Source organism: Manihot esculenta, chromosome 9 (assembly GCF_001659605.2).
Source record: "Manihot esculenta cultivar AM560-2 chromosome 9, M.esculenta_v8, whole genome shotgun sequence".
Lineage (NCBI taxonomy): Eukaryota > Viridiplantae > Streptophyta > Magnoliopsida > Malpighiales > Euphorbiaceae > Manihot > Manihot esculenta.
In genome coordinates this window covers 7,430,153-7,448,407 of record NC_035169.2, presented here as the reverse complement: position 1 = coordinate 7,448,407, position 18,255 = coordinate 7,430,153, and the positions used below count along the sequence as shown (strand labels likewise).

Below are 18,255 nucleotides of genomic sequence, written 5' to 3'. Positions count from 1 at the left end.
AAGAGCATGAAACAGAGCATTAATTCTAAGTATAAATGCAAGAAACTAATTTCTATAAATAGCATTGTAAGGTAGGCAAATGTAGACCAAATTGTCAGTATTCCTATGTACTACTACTATTTATATGAATTTTAATTAACACCTTGTTTGGATGACAGGAAAATAAAACGGAAAAGAAAATAAGAGTTCATCACTTGTTTGGATAGAAGGAACAAAGGGGAGAGGAAAATAAGTTGAAAATTTCTCCAGAACATCAACATGGGTTCAACCAAATTCAAGCATTTTTGTTATTAACAGGTAAAATATATGAAAGTAATACTATAAAGCTACACATAAAAAGGTGAACTTAGAGCTTTGAAAACTCCTTTGGCAAAAAACAAAAAAAAGAAAAGAGCTTTGAGAACTTGTTCCAAAACTACGACATGCTTACTAAGGAAAAGAAAATGATTTTTTTTTTTCTTTCTAAATTCAGCTAAATTTCATGGGACCCATTTTTGCAGAAAATCAAAAGCATAAAATTTCATGAAAGGAAAATCATGTGCATAATACTTTTTTCCCTCTACAACTTTTTACAAAGACCATAGTACTCCATAAAGGGCCATTCAATCACATTCACTTCATAATTAAACAAGAAAATGATAAGGCACCATCTTAAATGAAACCCCAAAAAGAAAAACTAATAAAACAAAAATAACTAAACAAGTGTAGAAGGAAAGAAAGGGTAAGCTTACCTGAATCAGGGACAAAGAGACGAGAACCAGAAGTCAATGCAGACAAAATACAAGAAAGAGAGAGCCAAGAAAAAGGTATTGTCTGAAAAATGGATGCACCAATGGAAAGAAAAACAAAGAAGAAAAAAGAAGCAAAACCCAAAAGAGAAAACAACACAACTGTCTGAAATTGGGAAAAAAAATGTGAGAGAGAGCGAACAATGTGGGATTAATTATTTTTTAACAGATTGGTTTTTATTAGAGCTCTCTCCTTTTCTCTCTCCCAATGGTTTGTGTATTTTTGGAAGGTAATCAAAGCTGGTAGGCTGGCTCCTTGCTATTCTTGCAAAGTTATATATAGAAGAAAGCCAAAGAATATCATTTTAAAAAAACAAAAGCCAAAGAAATTTCATAACTGGGATGTCGTTTTCGGTTTCAGCTCGGTATCTATCTAAGAATTGAAATCATACTGAAATTCAATATAGTTTTAGTTGGATTTTTCGCTATTCCAGTTCTGGTTCTGTATGATTCTCAATTTTTTTTTTTATTTTAGTTTGATTTGGTATCGTTCCAATTGGTTAATCCTAAAATATATGCAATTTATTCATAAAAAAATTCATATTTAAATTACCATATATTATATAATCTTTAATTATAGGTTATATATGTAATAAATAATTAAATGTATTATAAATATATTAAAATACTTGTAATTAAAAATAATAAAATAATTCATTATTTTTATATCTAAATATATTAATGAAAGATAGATGAATAAAAAATAATAATAGTATATAAATATAATCCATAATATAATAATTACAATATACATATATTATAAAATTAGTATACATGAATATATATAATTATGTTTAATTTATTATAATATAATAAAAAATATATGTAAATAATCGAGTCCAAAGTCATTTCGGCAAGATATAGATTCAGAACGATTTCAATTCGTAAAATAAGTTTGGTTTCATTACCACATTAATTCAAAATATTTCAATTTAATTTTAATAAAAAATAAAACTAAAATAAATTTAATGTGATATAATTCATAAAATAAAAATGAATTGATATTAATATTGAGGTTGAAAGAAAAATTATATTAAAGATGAATAGGGTGTAAATGAATCAAATCGTTTGTGAGTTATTTAAAATTCGGTTTGATAAAAATTCGATCGAAGTTGATTCGATTTCTAAATGAGTCAAAATCGAACTTAATTTTTAGACTCGTTTTGTTGAACTTCATAGTATTTGGCTCATTAAGACTCGTGAGCTCAACTCGTTTATGAATTCGTGAACATGCTTGCGAATAAACTCGTAAATAATTTGGTTAAATAAACTGAAATTATTATAATAAAAGAAATAAATTTAAATTATGCATATACTTTCATGAATCAAACCTAATTTTTCTAAAATTCAGCTCTATATAATTTAGTTACACTCTTAAACTTGTATATGTTTGATTCATTAAGATTTAAAAACTCATATTTATAAGTTTACGAGCTAATTTATAAATATATTTATTTAACTAAAATTATTTTAGTTTTAAATTTATTAATTTTAAATTAAAACTATATATGTAAATAAATTGAACTAGTCGTGAATTATTTGATATTAAACTTGATAAAAACGTGACTCGTATAAACTCGTTTGCTAAACTAGCCAAATTTAAACTTCTTAATAATCGACTCAAATTCAAAATGAGTAAAACTCGAATTCAGTTCGAATTTGAAAAAATTTTATAATAATTTAATACGTGATTATTATTATTATTAAAATAATCATTCGATTAACGGATTATTAAATCATAATAATTTAATTTTTGAGATTTCATTTTCTATAATAATTTAATACTTTTAATTTTAATAATTTAATATTTTTAATTTTAATAATTTATAATAATTTAAATTTATTCCTTTTAATTTGAATTGATTTTTTTAAATATCAGTTAATTAATAATAAATTTAATAAAAATATTATTTTATTAAAAAATAAAAATTTAGTTACTAAATTATTTACTATTTAAAAAAACAGTGAATAAATTATAGATTTTGTTAAAGTTTATAAATTTTTATTGTAAAATACCCTTATTTTTATGTGCTCCCCACACATTATTTATAATCATTTATATAGGGGTAAATGAATCAAACCGTTCGTGAGCTATTCGATATTCGATTCGATAAAAACTCGACCGAACTCGACTCGATTTCTAAACGAGCCAAACTTGAACTTAATTTTTAGGCTCGTTTGGTAAACGAACTAAGTTTGAGCTCCATAGTATTCGGCTCGTTAAGACTCGTGAGCTCGATTCGTTTGTGAGTTGATGAGCAGACTCGTGAACAGTCTCGTTAAGCAAACTGAAATTACTATCATAAGAGAAATAAACTCAAACCCTGCATATACTTTAATGAGCAAAATTTAAATTTTTTAAAATTCAGCTCTATATAGTTTAATTACACTCTTAAACTTGCATATATTTGGATCATTGAGATTTAAAAACTCATTTTTATAAGTTTACATGCTAATTTGTAGATATACTTATTTAATTAAAATTATTTTAGATTTAAACTAAAATTTATTATACATGTAAATAAATTAAATTACTCGTGAACTATTCGAGACTCAGCTCGATTAAAACTCGACTCAGCTCGATGAAAACTCGACTCGTCTAAACTCGTTTGCTAAACAAGCTAAACTTGAGCTTTTTAATATTCGGCTCGAGTTCGATATGAGTAAAACTCGAATTCAGCTCGAGCTCGAAAAAATTTTAACAAACCAAGTTTGAGCTTTTCAAAACTCGACTCAGTTCATTTACATCCTATATTTTTATATATATATATATATATATACACGCGCCTAATGAAGGTTAATATTGTAGCTTTTTGATAGGAATTTCATAATTTTCATGAAAATTTACTATTTCATTTTTTAATAAAAAAACTATTAGTTAATATATCAATTTTAAAAAATATATTAAAATATTATTTAAATTTTAAAAAATTAATTAATTAGTCATTATGATAATTTTAATCATTAAATAATTTATTATGTAATTTTAATCATATAAAAAAATTTATTAGTTGATTTTTTAATTTTATAAAAATATGTTTAATTAGTATGTGTTGATAATATTTTAAATTTTTATATAGTATTTAACAATTAAAATAATATCTATTTAATAATTTTTAAAAATTTTATATAATTTTAATATATTTTTTAATATAAAAAAGTAACTAGTAAGTTTTCTTTTTAACACATGAACAAACAATACCATTTCTTTATTTAAAAGAGAATATTTGAGAGCTAGCCTTCTTCCCAGGGGTGAGCAGAATCCGGTTCGAACCGAAAAAACCGACCGAACCGAACCGATTTGAAAATTTGGTTCGGTTTTTTATACATTTCGGTTCGGTTCGGTTTTAAATTTAGAAATTTCGGTTATTTCGGTTCGGTTCGGTTTTGATCAGAAAAAAACCGAAAAAACCGAACCGAACCGATTAGGAATAATAATATGTTTTTTCAATAATATAGAGAAATTAAATTATATTAAAATTAAAATATTTTAATTAAATTTTAAAATACTAAAAATAAAGTGTAAAAAATTTAAAAAATATTAAAATTCGAAACCGATCAAACCGAACCGAATCGAACCGAATCAGATCGGTTCGGTTCGATTCGGTTTCTGACCAAAATCGGTTCGGTTCGATTTTCATAAAATCTAAAATTTCGGTTTTCGGTTTATTCGGTTCGGTTCGGTTTTGAACCGAACCGACCGAATGCTCACCCCTACTTCTTCCTAAAGCAAAGACAAAACTAAATGTGTGAAAGGCTTTATCTTAGTGGCTCGAAATATTTTCATGCGGAGTCAAGTGCTTTGTGATAGCTACCATTAGTCACATTGCCATAACTTACAAAGCACGAGCTTGACCTGACGACCTCTTATGTTTATGCCCACTGGCTGCCTAATCAAACATTAAAGAAGGATGCTCAGAAGACGACCTGCTCTTGACGACTAAAATGAGATATTGAATCAGACATCTCTTTGCCCTTCATGGGTTCAAACTGTGGACCTTAAAATCCAACCAATTAATTGCATATTTCTAGCTAATATTTTATTTATAAAAAAATTAAATTAAAATATAATTTTTATAATTTTAAAACTTTTAATAATTTTTAATTTATTTAAATGGATAATAAAGGCTTTTAGGTAAAAATTACTATTTAATTTCTAGATATTATCATTATTAACTTTTATATTTTTAAAAATTTATTAAAATATCATTATGTTTTATTTCTATCAACGAAATATTCAATCCGTCAATATTTTCTTTAAAAATAAGTTATTAGAAATGAAAGAAAAAATTTTTAAAATTTAATTTTACTATCAAATAAAATATATTATTTAATTTTTAAATATTATTATTATTAACAGGTCAGTCTCTATATTTTTAAAAATTTATTAAAATATTTTTATTTTTTCAAATTTATTAAAACATCATTATATTTTCTCAAATATATTAAAATATTATTATCATTTCTCTCTATCAACAAAATAGTCTATTCTCCTAAAAAAAATTTTTTTTTATTCTACTTCGCTTTAAAAAATAATAATAATTTAATTTTTTATTATATTTTTAACAGTAAAAAAATTAAAAATTATTTTATTAAAAAAATTAAAAATATTTTAATAAATTTTTAAAAATATAAAATTAATTTATTAATAATAATAATATTTAAAAACTAAATTATAAACCTCCGACGTTTAAGAACTGAAATTTTTGAAAAACTTCAAGCTCTCCTCAATGTCGGTTGGAAAAGCCTCCTCCCAAATAAAAGGCAAGTCGGAGAACCAAAACTACGTCGTTGTAGCTTAGGGTTATAATACCAATTAAACATCGTTTTTCATTTCTCGCTCACTGCCGCCCCCTTTGTTCTTCTCGCGAATCCTTCCCTCATTGCTCTCCTTCACTGCCTCGCTTTCTCTATCCATCTGTTGCTGTTTTCACTGACGACTGCTTGGCCGGTGGTTTTCCAGCAAGGACAGCACTTTTTTTCAGCAGCGTTCTCTCTCTCTGCGAGAAGCCGTTGCCGAGTTAACGCCCTTCTCTCGCTGTACTTTCTCTTGTATTCTCATCCATCGTCGACCAACCTCTTTTATCCTTTGTATTCTTTATTATTATTTTTGCTTGATTTCTGATGATGATTTAAGTGGAGTAAATCCTTGACTTACGAGTATATGAGTGTTGACTCTTTTTTTTTAATAGTTCACAATGTCTGTTGCTGTTTATGTATGTTATATTTATAAATATATATATATTTTTTGTAAATAAATGCTTCTTGATTAGAGAAATATGAGGCAGAATTGTCTTGAATGCTAACGCCACTTATAATTTTAGTTAGTTAATGGCTTTATTTTATTAGGGTTTTTGAGGGATTATTAATTGATTAATTACTAATTAATATTCGTTTACTTCTGATGTTTTAAATTCTGTTAGTATGTTGAAAAGCTTTTCATAGATTTATCTTATCTTTTATGTCTTTACTTATATTATATCAGATTCTCGAGTGCTTTTGGTTCTCTCCATTTAATTTCTGCTAAAGATGGCATCACGATTCTGGGGACAGGTTTGTTTCTACTAGCAAGTCTTTATATTGGGATTTCGTATTCTGGGACAATATAATCTTCATTATATCATCTTTTTTTACAGGGTGGTAGCGACTCTGAGGAGGAGGAGAGTGAATTAGAAGAAGATATTGATAATGAGGCAGAAGGTGAGGCTACCACTGAAGCCCCGCAAAACAGATATCTCAGAGGAACAGCTAGCGATAGCGATGGCTCTGATGACCAAAAGCGTGTGGTCAGGTCAGCCAAAGACAAACGTTTTGAGGAGATGTCTGCTACTGTTGATCAAATGAAGAATGCAATGAAAATCAATGACTGGGTCAGCTTGCAGGAGAGCTTCGACAAAATTAATAAACAGCTTGAGAAAGTCATGCGGGTGACGGAATCTGAGAAGGTCCCTACTCTGTACATCAAAGCTCTTGTAATGTTGGAGGATTTCTTGAATCAGGCTTTGGCAAATAAGGAAGCAAAGAAGAAAATGAGCAGTAGTAATGCTAAGGCCTTGAACTCGATGAAACAAAAGCTGAAGAAGAATAATAAGCAGTATGAGGATTTGATTAATAAATACAGAGAGAATCCAGAGAGCGAGGAGGAACAAGAGGGAGATGAGGAGACTGAAGAAGAGGAAGATTCAGATTCTGAGTTCGTGGAAGACCCTTCAAAGATTGCTATGTCTGATGAGGATGAAGAAGATGATGAGGATCGCCAAGATAATCAAAGTGAGATTGAAGGTGATTGGCAGAAGATGATGAGCAAGAGAGATAAGCTCATGGATAGGCAGTTTATGAAAGATCCTAGTGAAATCACATGGGATATAGTGAACAAAAAGTTTAAGGAGGTTGTTGCCGCTCGAGGTAGGAAAGGAACTGGAAGGTTTGAGCAGGTTGAGCAATTAACCTTCCTGACTAAGGTTGCTAAGACCCCTGCACAGAAGCTTGAGATTCTTTTTAGTGTGGTTTCTGCCCAGTTTGATGTGAATCCAGGACTTAGTGGTCATATGCCTATAAATGTATGGAAGAAATGTTCTCAGAATATGATGGTTATTCTTGATATTCTGGTCCAGTATCCTAATATTGTAGTGGATGACATGGTTGAGCCTGATGAGAACGAAAGCCAGAAGGGTACAGACTACGATGGGACTATTCGGGTTTGGGGGAACTTGGTGGCTTTCCTTGAGCGGATAGATACTGAGTTCTTCAAGAGCTTGCAATGCATTGATCCCCATACACGCGAGTATGTTGAGCGACTGCGGGATGAACCTATGTTTTTGGTTCTTGCTCAAAATGTCCAAGAGTATCTAGAGAGGGTTGGAGACTTTAAAGCTGCATCAAAGGTTGCCCTTAGACGGGTTGAGCTGATATACTACAAACCGCAAGAGGTTTATGATGCCATGAGGAAATTGGCTGAGGATGGGGATAATGATGAAAAGTCAGGGGAGGAGCCTAAGGTCGAGGAAAGTAGAGGTCCATCTGCATTTGTTGTTACTCCTGAGCTGGTTCCTCGAAAGCCTACATTCCCTGAGAGTAGCAGAACAATGATGGATATGTTAGTGTCACTAATATACAAGTATGGAGATGAGCGAACTAAAGCTCGTGCAATGCTTTGTGATATCTACCACCATGCTCTATTGGATGAGTTCTCAACTGCACGTGACTTGTTATTGATGAGTCACCTGCAAGATAGTATCCAGCATATGGATATTTCAACCCAGATTCTTTTTAACAGGGCCATGGCACAGCTTGGTTTATGTGCATTCCGTGTTGGGCTAATCACTGAAGGACAGGGCTGCCTTTCTGAGCTGTATTCTGGTGGAAGGATAAAGGAGTTGCTTGCACAAGGTGTTTCACAAAGTAGGTATCATGAGAAGACTCCAGAACAGGTACTATTCTTTCTGTATCATCTGTTGTAGGTTTCATCTTATGTCCATTATTGATTGCTGTCTCATTTTTGCTTTCAAGTTCTCAACTTGATAGCTTTAAATTGCAGAAGCATTTAGGGTTTTAAAGAATGCCCATTTAGCTTGAATGTTTCTTACATTTGATCCAAATGTACCGCAGCCGGTATAGCATGTGCATATTATTTTCTCAAGTGTCCATTAACAGTTGTAAATTGATTATAACAGGAAAGGCTGGAAAGGAGACGCCAAATGCCATATCATATGCACATAAATCTTGAGCTTCTGGAGGCTGTGCATCTTATTTGTGCCATGCTACTGGAGGTCCCAAACATGGCAGCCAACACGCATGATGCTAAGCGCAAAGTCATTAGTAAGACGTTTAGGCGGTTGCTTGAGATGAGTGAGAGGCAAACTTTCACAGGCCCTCCTGAAAATGTAAGGGATCATGTTATGGCTGCCACTCGGGCTCTTGGCAAGGGAGATTTCCAGAAGGCATTTGATGTTATCAATTCTCTTGATGTCTGGAGGCTTCTCAGGAACAGAGACAGTGCCCTTGAGATGCTTAAGGCCAAGATCAAGGAAGAGGCTCTGAGGACCTACCTTTTCACCTATTCATCATCTTATGAGTCACTTAGCTTGGACCAACTCACCAAAATGTTTGATCTCTCTGGAGCCCAGACTCACAGCATTGTTAGCAAAATGATGATCAATGAGGAGCTCCATGCAAGTTGGGACCAGCCAACTCAGTGCATTGTCTTCCATGATGTTGAGCACACAAGGTTGCAGGTTCTGGCGTTCCAGTTAACAGAGAAGCTGTCAGTTCTTGCTGAAAGTAATGAAAGGGCAATAGAGGCAAGGATTGGTGGTGGTGGTTTGGATTTGCCTATGAGGCGGAAAGATGGACAGGATTATGCTAGCATGGCTGCTTCAGGTACCAAGTGGCAAGACAATTTGTCTTACACTCAGGGGAGGCAAGGCTCGGGGCGTTCAGGGTATAGTGTTGGTGGTGGGAGACCACCAGCATTAGGCCAAGGTACTGCTGGCGGTTATTCAAGAGGAACACGTGCAGGTGGATATTCTGGAGGGTCGCGGTATCAAGATTCTGCATATGGTGGCTCAGGAAGAACTTCTGTCAGAGGATCTCAATTGGATACTTCTAATCGCATGGTTAGTTTAAACAGAGGGGTTCGTGCTTAAGTATTATTACATGTATACTTATTGATATTAAGCGAGTGCTGAAAGAAGAGAGAACGTTGATTTCCCTTTGCATGGCAAGTATCTTGTATTGTTGGTTCCAGAGATTTGCTTTCTTGCTTTTTCATTGCATTTTTCTTTACAAGCAGAATTGAGCCTCTACTAGACTTGTAAACTTATATTTTTGGCTAACAAGAGCTGTCTATTCCTGTTTGAATTATTGAATGCTTTGCCCATGCCAAGTGCGAGGCCAATGCATTATGTTGGAACTCTTGCAAGTAGTTACTAATGACTTGATTGGCATCCTTTTGGGAGAAGGTGAGAGTAGCGTGCTTATTTTTTTATATCCTTGCCAGGGTGACTTATTATTTCATATATTTGTATTCTATTAAAAAACTTGCATTAGAATGAGATACAAATTTTTGGGAGGGGAAAAAAAAAAGGAAACATAGAATAGTGGCCTTTGGTTCTGACTTGGTGAATAAAGCTGTTTTGTACACATGGATATTGTCCGCCATCAACCGATGACCAATGGGGCTAATTGGTTATGGTTGCATTTGAGTTCGAAGTTGGGGCGGTGTCACTTGCATTACTGGCCTCCTGTCCCATTTTAGAGGCGCTAAAGCCTGTACTAAGCAGATAAAAAGAGGAGCTGAAATTGCAGCAGAATTATTAACATAGAGAAAAGCTTTCATTGCTGAAGACGCTAGATGAGATAGAGAACTGATTGTGTTTGCATTTGCCTGCTCTTGTTAATAATAAGATTCAGAGATACCGTGGATAAATAATGTCTATTTTCATCTCATATTTTTTTCCTCCCAAGCCTGAAACCCAGGCAAACAACAAAGTGATTAAACTAATTGACTTGTCATTCCTTTAAGAAAGACAGAAACTGAGCTTCCTTGAAGAACTCTGCATGGTGGACTCGAGAACAGGAGATATTAAAGGTAAGAGATAACTAATTCCACTACATATTGAGCAACAACAATTATCTGTAAGACATCCGTATGCATCTGTATATAGAGCATTAAATTGCCATGAATTTCAGTAGTTGTGTTTACTCATTTGACGATTGGGATCATCAAGTTCTGATACTGTGGTGTATAAGATACCTCGCTTTACTTGATGCAGCAAATACATGCCATAGCGTCGTATTGCCATTTAAATTATATGATTTCAGAAGAAACTCTTGGTAAAGTATAATTTAATGAAAGAAAAGGTGTAGAAGGGAAAGAACAAAACCCAAGTTCTAACGACCAAAAATCTTGTGGAGGAACAAGTGTTTGAGCACCTGACAAGTAGCATGATTGAGCTTCCCGCTGAGAAAACACAAGTGATTTGTGTTGGAACGAGGCTTCTAGCTTCCTCTGAAGCATGAGCTGTTACACGTGAAGTCCCCTCTTCACCAACCTAGTTTGTGGCCTTGTTCCATTTTTCAGTAACACTATCTCCAGCCTCAGGTGATCCTCCCATAGCAGACTTAGGAGACTCTCCACCGACCTTGTTTGTGGTATTGGTCGATTTTTCAGTAACACTATTTCCAGGCTCAGATGATTCTTCAATTGCAGCCTCAATGGACTCTGTACCGACCTTGTTGGATGATTCTTCTAGTGCCTTGTTTATAGCCTCTGTGGATTTGTCCATAATATCATTTGCAGTCTCAATTGAGTCCTCACTATCCTTTCTGGGAGTGCATTCTAATGGCCCAAGCTTTGCATCAATATCCCTGACTTTAATGGTTAGAGATCTTACATCTCTAGATGCTTCAAGCTGACCAGGAGCTGACTGTCATGGAAAATAAAAGTTTCACCTCTAGTTAGAAACTGGGAACCAATTCATGCACCATTATATTAACAGGACATAGCAAACAAGTGCTAGTGAATAACAAATGAGTGATCAATAATCAAAATGTGAAAAAGGATGAACCCATCTACAAAAGGCATGCAAGTAAGTTAATAACGCTGAAAAGAGTGGGACTCCACACAGAAGAAGCAAAGAACAAAAGACAACCATTATTGAAATGCTTATAACTTTATGCCTTAAGTTGGACAGTGTGTTTACGTCCAGAATTGATAGATGAACTCCTAGTTTACCATGTGGAAGAACGCCATTCTCTTGCGTCGTACGCTTGTGGATGAAATGTAAACTGGCAGGAAGTTTATCATGCAGGGCATGATATGGAATTTATTGTGGCCTATTAAATATGATATCGACAATAAAAAAGGCAATCCCATGTCAAATTTCAATGTTGGATGTGGACTGTTTGCTACTTCTTGAAGGGAAAAATTTAAGGAAAAGTTAAAGAAATGGTTAAGTTGTAAAAGGGGCTGTGAGTGAAAGGAAATTCAAGAAAAAAAGAAGAAAAAAAAAAATCCCAGATCCCTCCTTCTCCTTGTCCTCAAGGAACCAGCACACAGAGGGAGACATGTAAAGTAATCAGCAGATGTCAGTAACCAAACTATTCAGGTTTCTAAATCTAATACATAATCATTAAGTAAATATATATTGGTTAAAACTTACTCTCCCTATATGGAAATGACGCAAACAAGAATGTAAGAAATACTGGTTAGTTAAGTACCCAGTAATGCCCTCATTAGGTGCTCACAATTAGTTTACACAGTTTGACATTCCAAAATGTGTGAGAATTTTTTTCTTACTGGTCTACAATCACTCATGGTCTTACATTATATCATGACTTAAATTTATATGTTAAAACTATGGCATACCTTCACTATTTGATCCACCCGTTCTTTTAGATCCTCCTCAGTAGCTCCCTTGTGAATATTTTGAAGAGCAAATACCAAGTGCAGATGGAAATCCTCTGAACAGTGTTGCTGAATCCGACACCGGGCTATGGTGGATTGACAACCCACGGAATAGAAAGGACAATTCACAAGTTTCATTGGACAGATAGTTATGCAATGCCGGTCCATTTCACGTCTCATGATGCTGTCTGAGCACTTCTGCTCACATGGGATTATTTTGAAAGGACATGCTGAATCATGAGTCTCCAGTTTGCTTGCACAAACGACAACAGTGCACCCCTCATTTTTGCAGTTAAGGGACCTAAAGCCACAGTTGACAACATGCTCAGCTAGCTCTTCTGTTGTGTGGAATTTCTTGTCACAGTGAAATGTATTCTTCAAGTCGACATTCTTAAGCAAAGTCTGCGCAATTACTTCTCTCCTGTCTGTCAGCCAAAACCTATTTTCTTCCATCTCCTGTATGAAATCATCTATATTGTCTTCTCTCTTTTCACTTAGTAGCCATCCTGAAACCCGACTAAAGAAATTTCTCTTTGAACTTGCAAAGTCATCAACAAAATCAGAAATGATATCATAAGGATGGTCAGATACCTCTGTATTTGTACCACCTTCCAAAATAATGGTTTCAGCAACAAAACTTTCGCTTCGCTGGGTGAGGTAGTCAATCATTTCCTTTCTCATATCAACAGCCACTGAAGCAGGGGACCTGAAAAGACCACCTGTTGTGTTGTCCACACAAGCTGCTGCTAGTCCAGGGAGGAATACTCGGGTTATTTTGTATACTATTTCTGTGTCACAAAGGTCACAATGGAATGCAGGGCATCCTTCTTTTCCCTCTTTAATTGTCTCTTTTTCTGGAACAAGTTCGACATTGGTTGTGGGAACATCCATGCTGAAAGAGACCTACAGTAAGTTTGTTCTTGAAACAGTTATTTATTGGCCACCAGTAAAAGCAAAGAAACTTACAAAGGCATCCAGAAATCACCACCAAGTGAATAAACTATTGATTGAGAAAGAGGAAATTCTTTAATTCAAGCCACCAGAAGTTCTATTAAACCAATCTGTGTGGTGAATGTCCAAACCTTTTCTTTTGAACTGTCACTTGGGAGCTTTTTCCCATTGTGCCTTAACTTCGCCATAGTGTAAATAGTGTAAAAACGAAACAATAAATGGATTTGCATTATACTTCCACATTAGAGAGAATTAATTAAAACATTTTGAAAAGCATATGAGTTGCTATTTATTCCCTTGAAAATCAGCACCTGCTTTCAAAAGAGGCAAGTATGCTTCTCATCGTATTCTTGTTCTCCGATTTTCGATCTTTTCCAATGTATAAACAACTCCATTGGGGAAAAACACTATCCAGCCTAAATTAGAGAAAAGCGTAGATAAAGTAAGAGAAGGAAAACCATCTAGTTGAGATAGAGATCATGTCCAAAGTTCTTGTTTATCATCTTCACATTAGGTGCCATATTATTTGTTGCCATTACAAATTCACTCCCACTGTTCGCTTCTCATCTTTTCAAGTGGCATGGTGGTTCTGATTCCAATGCTACTTGGTTTAATGAAGAAGGTTTTCAAACTTCGAACGTTTTTCTCCTGGATTCCACTTGCAGTTCAACTCTCCAAAGTCGGAAACGGGTTCTTTTCAACCAAGAGGAACAACATATATAGGAGATATTGGGAATTTTAGAACTACTTTTTTGAAGAATAAGAATTTTATTTCTTTTAAAAGTTCTGCGTGATTTGTGATTCATAACTAGAATTGGATTTAGGGTTCTAACCTAATGCTAGTAAAATTACAAATACTCTACGTAGAGGCCTCTGGTCTCCGCATGTTTGGTAGAGTTTTGATATGATTGACAATTGCTATCAGCTAGTAATCTGACAATGTCTCCAGACTCTTCACCTTTTGAGAATTTGTTTCTCACCCCTAGTCACCATAACTCTACTGGTTCTACATCAATTTCATGTCTACAAAATATTGATTCTCTCCTCCACACCATAAGAGGGAATGTCTACATATTTATATCAACCAAATTTAGCTTTCTCGAAAAACGCCACATTTGAAGAAACAACCAAAGTTTTGAAATGTCCATTGATAACAACTGCATTCATTCCCCATTTCAATTCATTCACAAAATTGCAGTTCCACTGCTGGATCTGTCCTTTCTTTCTACTGCTCAAAAACCCCAATTCCCACCTTTTTCTCGTTTTTTGATGAATCGAAAAGTTGCTTAACGAAAAAAAATAAGAAATTCAATGCTTTGCACAGAAATAAAAAATAAGGAAAAAAAAAACCTGAAGGATCACCTGGAAAATTGTTCAGAGATCCGAAAAATTTGAAACCCACCAATTGGATGGGACACCAGAACTCAAAATTCAATCAGAAAGAGATCAGCATTTAGATTAGGCGACGTTTCCCCACTCTTTGATTTGGCCGGAAAAGGAGAGAGAGAGAGAGAGGGGAAAATTTCATAGAATTTAGAGGTGGTCCTTTCTTTCTTTCCTTTATTGTATTGTTTGTTTTATTTGTCAACCGCTTTAACGGTCTTGCTCTTTGATCTCATCGTTTGTTGATTGATATTTTACAATTTTGCCAAATTATTTATAAAAAAATGTAGTAAATTAATAAAATAATATTTTAAAATATACAAATACAACTTTTTTTTTTGAAATAGACAAATACAACCTTTTTAAATGTATTAAAAATCATTTTTATTTATTTTATATAATTATTCAAATTTCACACAAATTTCTATGTTTTATCTCAAATTTTCTGTGAAAATTACTATTCTTTCAAATAATCATTTTACAAAAAATTATATCAGTAATTATAAAAATGATAATATTTTAAAAATAAATAAATATAGTAGTTTTTTTTAAAAAAATAATTAAAAACTTAAACTTTACGGAATTTATGTATTTTGTCTCATAAATTTATATAGAATAATACATATTTTATCATGTAACTATTTAAAATTAATAAACAAATAAAAATCAACAATTTATAAAAATTTTAAAATAGTATGACTTTACTAAAATATAAAGTATATAATTGATAATAGTGTTATTATATTTTTAGGCTATTAAAGTTAAATAAATATATTCTTATCAATATATTTTCATCCTATTAATTTATCAATATTATAATTTATTTTTTAAAACTAATTATATAATTTAAAATATTAAATTAAAAAATTTACTATTTAATCTCTAAATATTATTATTATTAAAAGATAGTCTCTCGATTTTGAAAAATCTATTAAAACGTTCTTATTTTTTTACTCTGTAAATAAATTAGTCCTTTCATCTAATTTTATTTATTTTTTCCGTTAAAATATATATACTTCTTTCTTTCTTTTTTCGTGAGGACAAAATAAAATTTTAATAATGGAGATGAATTTTATAAATTTAAATAATAAATTTTGAATTAAATCATTAAACTTTCTTTCTTATTAATATTATTCTCACCTCTCTCTTTTATTTATCTCTCTCCTACCTTTCTTTTCCCTTATCATTATTTCACCCTCTTCCCTATTTTTCTCCTTCCAAACAACAAATTTCAATAAATATTTTTAAATTACACTCCGAGACTTAGCCTGATGGAAAGTGCATCCTAATAGACTTGAGAGATCTAAGGTTCTACTCCCCCAACCCTCTATTTTAAAAAAAAATAAATATTTTTAAATTATAATTAATAGTTATAATAAATCATTATTTTTTTTTAAAAAAAAAATCATTATTCTACTCCATATTCATTTCTATTTCACATTCAAGTTTAAAGATAATTCTTTCTTTGAATTTGAATTTTGGGATACATTTTTATTAATTTATGTTGTGTATTATTATATCAAATCATTTTTTTAAAATTAGTTATAATAATTTTAATGAATATTCTGTTTATATATGTTAAAAAAAAGAAATGATTAGAGAAGAAAATAAATTAATAAAAAATAAAAATTATAAAAAAAGAGAAAAGGATAGAAGAGAAGAAAATGAGAGAAATTAATATAAATAAAATTTAGAGAAAATGAAAGAAAAATGGAAAAAGTAATAAAAGAAAATTATAAAGAAAAATGGAGATAAAAAAGAGAAGAAGGAAGAGAATGAAAAAAAAAAAGAATAAAAGAAAGAAAAGGAAATGATAAGAAAACATTAAGAGGAAAAATTATGAAATAAAAGAAATTAAACGAGATAAAATAATAAAAAAAAAGAAAAGAGAAAAAAAAAAGATAGAATGGATGATAAAAGAAAGTAGGTGGTGTTATATTATAAAATGAATTATTAACAGATTTATTAATGAAGTTATAATCTATTATATTATGTTAATTATAAATTATATATTTATTATATTATGTTATATTATAATAAAAATATTAATATTTTATAATATTATTTAATTCTAAATTATAATATTTATTATATTATGTTATATTATAATTATTGAATCCCGCATGAAAAGAGAGTATGTGGCCCTTATATGAGTTATAGGCAATCCTCCCATTGAACTAGTTTTTGAGATGAGATAGATCTGGTCTAAATTTAACATAATATCAGAGTATCACCACGAGAGATTTAAATTTTTTTAGAGATTTAGAGCTCTATTCATTTGGATTATTCATAAAAGGGTAATATTTGAAAATTTAAAATTTTATTCATTTAAATTATTCATAAAAGATAATATCTAGAAATTTAAGAGTTTATTTGGATTACTAAAAACATTAATAAGAAAGAAAGTTTAATGATTAACCTTTTAATAACTAGTAATAAATATATAATAAAAAATAAAATTTATTAGCTATCAAAATAATTTAATAATATAAATTATTTAGTTTGATAGAATAATATCAATGGAGGTAATATTAGAAAAAAAATTATTTTAATCACATTAACTACTTTTGACATTATGTGAAAAAGAAAGTAAAATTTATATATATAAACCATCTTAAAATTAAATTTGTCTAACTTATTTTAAAAATTAATTTAAATAAAAAATATCTAAAATTCTTATAATTTACACATTATTCTACATGAAACCGTTGTGAAATTCAATAATTTTTAAAAAGTTATTGTACTCCATCATGTAGGGTGAGCAGTATTCGGTTCAAATCGAAAAAATCGATTGAATCAAATTGATTTAAAAATTTAGTTCGATTTTTATACATTTCGGTTCGGTTCGGTTTTTAATTTCATAAATTTCAGTTATTTTGGTTCGGTTTGATTTTTATCAGAAAAAACTAAAAAAACCGAATCGAACCGATTAGTGATAATAATATATTTTTTTCAATAATATAGAGAAATTAAATCATATTAAAATTAAAATATTTTAATTAAATTTTAAAATATTAAAAATAAAGTGTAAAAAATAAAAAAATTATTAAAAATCGAAACCGATCAAACCGAACCGAATTGGACCGAATCAAACCGGTTCGATTTGATTCGGTTTCTGATCAAAACCGGATCGGTTCGGTTTTTATAAACACTAAAATTTCAATTTTCGATTTATTCGGTTCAGTTCGATTTTGAAACGAACCGACCGAATACTCACCCCTCCGAATCATGTGGTGGAATGATAAAAACGTCGACCAAGTAGCCAGTCTCTCCTTAACTCTAGGATTTCTTTATGGGTCACAATTGAGCTTTAGGCTTTAGAACTTGCTTTCCTTTGTATATATATTGGGTTTATAATTTTGGGCTTCAGCCCTCATTAATCAAATTATTTATCTTAAAAAAAAAATAAACACGATGATAAATGAATTTAAAAAAATTTAAAAAATCTCATATTCTACCTTCCAGATTTTCAATTTTTATTTTAAAAAAAAAACAGCATATTTATTAATACAGCAAAGTTGGCTAGCAGCATTTTTAGTTCTAACTAAAAGCATTGAATGAGGAAGAATGGCCAGAACCATCATTCAAATCCAAAAGCTTTTTACAACACGAAAGCAATAAAAGCCTGGGATGGCAAGTTTGTTGGTTGTATTTATTATTCTCCCAAATTGAAAGGGCAGAATCCCTTTTGTATTTTCAATTCATCTATCTCAGATTTTTTTTTCT

General features: G+C 31.2%; 2 protein-coding genes across 5 annotated transcripts; one reads left to right on the top strand and one right to left on the bottom strand.

Annotated features, from left to right (window-relative positions):
* Positions 1–5,605: 5,605 nt before the first annotated feature.
* On the top strand, positions 5,606–9,650 carry LOC110623149 (eukaryotic translation initiation factor 3 subunit C). 3 transcript variants are annotated; one of them, XM_021768066.2, is made up of 4 exons: positions 5,606–5,808; positions 6,274–6,341; positions 6,425–8,218; positions 8,462–9,650. In XM_021768066.2, the coding sequence occupies exons 2-4, from the start codon at positions 6,318–6,320 to the stop codon at positions 9,431–9,433; spliced, it is 2,790 nt and encodes a 929-aa protein (XP_021623758.1). In that variant the 5' UTR covers positions 5,606–5,808; positions 6,274–6,317; the 3' UTR covers positions 9,434–9,650. The 3 variants fall into 3 exon arrangements, with proteins under 3 accessions (XP_021623758.1, XP_021623759.1, XP_021623757.1); XM_021768067.2 differs by having other exon boundaries at positions 5,606–5,840; XM_021768065.2 differs by having other exon boundaries at positions 5,607–5,828.
* A 721-nt stretch (positions 9,651–10,371) lies between these two features.
* On the bottom strand, positions 10,372–14,725 carry LOC110623152. 2 transcript variants are annotated; one of them, XM_021768069.2, is made up of 3 exons: positions 14,497–14,725; positions 12,157–13,098; positions 10,372–11,215 (listed from the first exon to the last, which is right to left on the bottom strand). In XM_021768069.2, the coding sequence occupies exons 2-3, from the start codon at positions 13,084–13,086 to the stop codon at positions 10,841–10,843; spliced, it is 1,305 nt and encodes a 434-aa protein (XP_021623761.1). In that variant the 5' UTR covers positions 13,087–13,098; positions 14,497–14,725; the 3' UTR covers positions 10,372–10,840. The 2 variants fall into 2 exon arrangements, with proteins under 2 accessions (XP_021623761.1, XP_021623760.1); XM_021768068.2 differs by having other exon boundaries at positions 14,509–14,724.
* Positions 14,726–18,255: the final 3,530 nt, after the last annotated feature.

What these genes read in the sequence shown, in the direction of transcription:
- LOC110623149 (XM_021768066.2), top strand. Translation starts at nt 6,318, where the DNA reads ATGGCATCACGATTCTGGGGACAG. An exon ending in CATCACGATTCTGGGGACAG is followed by an intron (nt 6,342 to 6,424) that starts GTTTGTTTCTAC and finishes CTTTTTTTACAG; the next exon opens with GGTGGTAGCGACTCTGAGGA. An exon ending in ATGAGAAGACTCCAGAACAG is followed by an intron (nt 8,219 to 8,461) that starts GTACTATTCTTT and finishes TGATTATAACAG; the next exon opens with GAAAGGCTGGAAAGGAGACG.
- LOC110623152 (XM_021768069.2), bottom strand. Translation starts at nt 13,086, where the DNA reads ATGGATGTTCCCACAACCAATGTCGAACTTGTTCCAGAAAAAGAGACA. An exon ending in GGGTGGATCAAATAGTGAAG is followed by an intron (nt 11,216 to 12,156) that starts GTATGCCATAGT and finishes TTTCCATGACAG; the next exon opens with TCAGCTCCTGGTCAGCTTGA.